General features: G+C 31.6%; 1 protein-coding gene across 1 annotated transcript; it reads right to left on the bottom strand.

The window, feature by feature from the left end:
- LOC104729204 (SH3 domain-containing protein 2) lies at positions 2,204–4,690 on the bottom strand. Its single transcript, XM_010448121.2, has 10 exons — positions 4,529–4,690; positions 4,071–4,196; positions 3,904–3,973; positions 3,656–3,807; positions 3,467–3,568; positions 3,194–3,394; positions 3,046–3,108; positions 2,814–2,972; positions 2,646–2,720; positions 2,204–2,557 (listed from the first exon to the last, which is right to left on the bottom strand). The coding sequence occupies exons 1-10, from the start codon at positions 4,586–4,588 to the stop codon at positions 2,441–2,443; spliced, it is 1,125 nt and encodes a 374-aa protein (XP_010446423.1). The 5' UTR covers positions 4,589–4,690; the 3' UTR covers positions 2,204–2,440.

The following is a 4,966-nucleotide window of genomic DNA, read 5'->3' as shown; positions in this document are numbered from 1 at the left end:
AACAAATTCAATAGAGCTATCTCTCTAGAAAATAGATCTAAGCCTTGAAATTAGGAGTAAAGAAGAAGAGCTCGAAAGAACTAGGGTTTGTTGTAAAGAGCAAAAAGAGAACTCGGTTATTGTATTAGATTCTGAATGATTTACAATGGAGAAGTCTCCCTTATTTATACATGTTCAGAGATCTCATAATATATTAACTTTCCTTAACAGACGAAGTGAAATATGGAAAACTGCCCTATTGCTTGAGTCGGCTGCCGCACCGAAGTGGATGTCGGTTCCTTCTTCTCCAAAACTATTCTTTATCCGAACTGATTCCCGAAAACCTAATCGATTCCTTAACCGGATTCCCGGTTAGATAATCAATTAACATTTCTGGTTTAGCTCGGTATGATGGGGGTGCTAAATCCCGCACCAACAAGAAGAAAACGATTTCTTAGTAATTTCGTCGTGAGTTCTGTTCCATTTCTTGGTAATTTTGTTTATTAAAATCGATTTTCTTCTTTTGGTGTATATATATATATATATATATATGAAAATATTTTTGTCCTCTTTCAATTAAACCGTTAGTTGAATACTTTTAGTTTAAAGGTCGGTATAGCCACTAAATTTTTTTAATCATATAAAATATATTTCATTTGATAGTCAAATGCAATAGGTTTTCTTACAAAACAAACCATCTTCTGACTGTATCCAAACCCAAACACTCTGGTAGTAATACTAGTAAATCATTAGTCAATCTAAGTGATAAGTAACTTGACAATTATTATACAACTTAATAATTAGTATACTTTTTAATTAGTAATTGTAATATCTTGAAGAAACTTCATCAGACGTCTATTCTTCTTCTATTTGATGAAGCGGTGTTTCTCAATGAAAGCACTAAAAAATTTATATAGCGTATAACAGTCAGTCGGCGGTCTTCTTTCACTTCCTGTGTATTGGGCTTCCGCCCACGGCAGAGGACATAAAATACTTTCCAAATACTACCGCAGCGGTGATAGGCACACACCACAACCCTAAAAAAATTATTTAATAATTATAAAAAATTAAAAAATTCTAAAAATAAAAGAATTACAGTTAATATTTTGAAAAGTATATAAAACCAAAAGAAAAGTTATCTATTAAATTACTAATTTTAATAGGAAAATATGAGTAATTAATAAGGAAAATATTTGTAATTTAATTGCACTTATTATTTATTATAATCATATAGTAAAAAGAAATTTATACAGAAAAGTGATTAAAGTATAAAAAGGTTTAATGTGTTAAAATTATTGTTTAACATAATATAAGAAAATAAGAAATTAATGTAATTTTCTTAAGTTTTTCAATCGGTAAATGATTTGATAGCTTATTTAATATTATGTTATTATATAAACTTTGGTTTTCAAAGTTAGTAACTTATGTGATCGCGACACGTATCAATTTAAAAAAATTAAAGATTTTGTCATGTGTTATATAAAAACTATATTTTAACATATTTGTAAATTATAAGAAGTTAAAAATTTAAACAATTTAATAAATATAAAAAGATAGTTCATATATATATATATATATATGAGAAATAATAATAATTCTAATTTTAAATAACTAATTCTATAAAAAGTAATTAAGAAAATTATACAATTAATTACTATAATATCATAATTAAATAAATTATACTGTCAATTATTAATCCTAAAAGAAAAAGGATTGTAGATAATCCCCTTTACATAAACAAATAATTTTCTCATGATGACGTCTTTGAATTTTTGATTAATTTATGATTTAGTATAGTTTTATTTAAAATTAGTTGGACAAGTAGTATAACTATTACGTATGAGATTACAAAATATGAAACAAATATATTTAAGATATTGTTACTTTTTCAAATATAAGATAAAATTAGTTTTCAGTTTTTTTTTGAGAATTATGTTTTATTAAGTTTTAGTTTTTTTAAAATATTAAGTAAGATATAAATTTGATATAATGCATACTTTTTTAAATATAAATTATAAATGTTAGTCATTAGGATTGAATGTATAGAATTAAAATCTAATTTTATTATCATGTAATATACAAATAAATTGTATTGTAAGATGGAATGTGTGAACTCTAAATCCGGTTTTTTTAAAAAATCAAATAAAATAAAATTATATTTTGAATACAACTTAAAATTTCACATATTTTTTTATATATGCGTTAATACACGGACCTAATCTAGTATAAAATAATTTTATCTATTATTGTATTATTTATTATACATTCCTTTAATCTCGTACGAATATCTGAGCTGAGGTTTCTTTTGATTCAATGATCAGATTTTCCAAGAGAGGAAGAAAAATAAAAATCTACCTAGGTAAACGAACAATGGCAAAAAAGATAAAAACACCAAGTTTCTATTAAGCAGATAATTGAAACTAGTGTTCCAACAATCACCGATGCCCACCAAAAGAAGCCATTACAAGACCTCGATGACCTTAGTTGCAAGGACACGATCCCTTCTTTCGATGTAGTCGTAAGGAAACCAACCCGCTTTGCCTTTACATTCTCCTTCTGCCCACCCGCTACTCGCTACCTGTATCAGCATATAAAGACTTGCGAATGAGAGTCCTCTAACATCAAAGAGATTAATCTTATATGCTTTGATTTTGAACGTTCCTAACCTCTCTGATAACAACGTAGTCTCCAACTGATATGCTGAGCTCAAAATCTGAATCAGCTTGATAAGGAAACATGACCTGTGCCGGTAAAGGATAGATATGCAAACCAAACCAAGAAATTAATGAAGCTCTTGCGAATCTGATATGATGACATTTTTCAAATACACTAACCTCTCCTAAGAAGTATCCCATGGCGTCTGATGTCCCATTATGCATTTGAGAAGTATCGACTTCATTATTGGCTTCTTGATATGAAGGTGGAGGCGAAGATGTGATGTTCACTACTTGTGGCGTTTGAGGTGCTTCGATTCTTTGTTGCTCAAATCTCATCTACACAATGAATTTATTATCACTTGAAGATTAACACTGTAGAAAGATGTGACCAATGGAGATATATACATACCTCTCCTTCGAGCCGTTCAATTATCTCAAGGATCCTTTGATGGTAACTACGCTCTGCTTCAACCTTTTCATAGAAACATTGATTGTTAAATGATTTTGAAGCCAAAACAACTTCCAAGTCTTACCAAAACAGTTGTCCACGTAAGTACCAAAGTTAATAGCCGCTGAAGAGTTTGGTTTTGCTGTTGATCTTCCACTCCAGCCATGGCAGAAGCTGCTTCCTTCCCCAATACTGTCATATTTGAATTAAGGTCTTGTAGTTTGGCTTCAGCAGATTCCAGCTTCATTACTAGTTCGGGATTACTAGGATTCTCTCTAACTTTAGCTTGCCGTCTCGATACTTCGATAGTCTACGTAGGTTCAAGTAAAAATATGTAAGGAAAGAAACACAAATTGGTGTCAGAAGTAGAGCAGCTGAGTACCTGAGCTTCAGTTTCTTGTCGCATCCGATCATACCGTTGTGCTAGATGTCGAGCATCTTCCAATGGAGCTCCCAATACCATTGCCCTTAGTGGCTCAGCGACCTAATAACTTCATCATGTAAAAACTTAGCTATGTTGCTCATACATAAAAACAGCATAGATATTGCCAAAATTAAAGGGTTATGAAACCTGTGTGCCAAGAGTCTTCAAGAGATTTGCGCGTTCTTTCTCCATAAGAGCTCGAGCATTTGCGAAGCTGAGTGAAGCTCTTGTTAGTGTATTACCACTAGTACATGTATTATCCGAACCATATTTCCTACTATCCTCACACAACTTAGTACCTAACCGCCCAACAAAACAAATCAGAAAGGACGATTATATGAATCTTGAAACACAAACTAGAGACCACAGAGACATAGGAAAGAAAAGAAAAAAACCTATTTCGACTTGTTTGGATCCTGTAACGATATATCCTTGTACACCACGAACAATATCTCGTTGAAAATGCTGAGAAGAAGAAGAAGTAAATGTTGAGGGTTTCTTTCTTACAATGAAAAAGAAGAGTAACTGAGAAAGAGAATGGGATAGTTGAAGGTGGAAAAACCTTAGCAGAGCGTGTTGAGATGTAAAGCTTCTCAAGATTCTGATGCCGATGTAACTCTTCCTCGTCGGTTATTAGAGTGTCTGAACCTCCATAACCACCACCTCCACCAAATTGTCTCAGAACAGCCTCCACCACGATTTACAATAAGACAGAGAAACATCAACATACTTTGTAAGCTAAAACTAAGAACCCATGGCATCAATTTCCAGAGATCAAAACAAATAGGACCAAAGATAAAAGTTGTCCCAGTTGAAACCAACTTATCAAATCAATTTCAGAGGCCAAAGATTGTAACTTTATAACTTAACACTAATCGAATTGAAGTAAGAGCATCATATCATATATACCCAGATCAAGAACAGGATCAACTTCGACTAAAATCGCCCATCAATTACACAATTAATAATCTTGAGAGATATGTATGTAATGATTTAGGGTTTTTTTAAGAAGAACCAAACCTGTTGCTGTCTGGCCACTTGTTCTCTGAGCTTAGAAGCTTGCTTTCTGATTGTGTCCATTCGTAAACAAATGTCTCTCTTCGTCTTCTAATCTCTCTGATTCGCTTCAGGTAAGAGAGAGAGAGAGAGAACAAAAGTGTTTGAAAATCAAAATCTACCGTTTGGGTACTTTTGTCAGGTCAGGTAGACTTTGAATTTACTTTTCCTTTTTTTTTTTTTTAAATAATTATTATAAAGAATCGTCAAACAAGTCTCTATCTCTTCATCAGAACCAAACCTAACTTATTAGTTTATTTGATTACCGACGAATGTCTTTATTCCTCTAACTAGTTTTTTAGTATATGTAGTTTAAATATGACGCAGACGTAAACACTATTGTATTTAAACTGTAATTTGCCAAGTCCTAATAATAAGTATATACTTTTAATGTCGAATCAG

The sequence above is a fragment of the Camelina sativa genome, chromosome 12 (assembly GCF_000633955.1).
Source record: "Camelina sativa cultivar DH55 chromosome 12, Cs, whole genome shotgun sequence".
In the NCBI taxonomy this organism is placed as follows: domain Eukaryota; kingdom Viridiplantae; phylum Streptophyta; class Magnoliopsida; order Brassicales; family Brassicaceae; genus Camelina; species Camelina sativa.
This window is presented reverse-complemented; position numbering and strand designations above follow the sequence as displayed.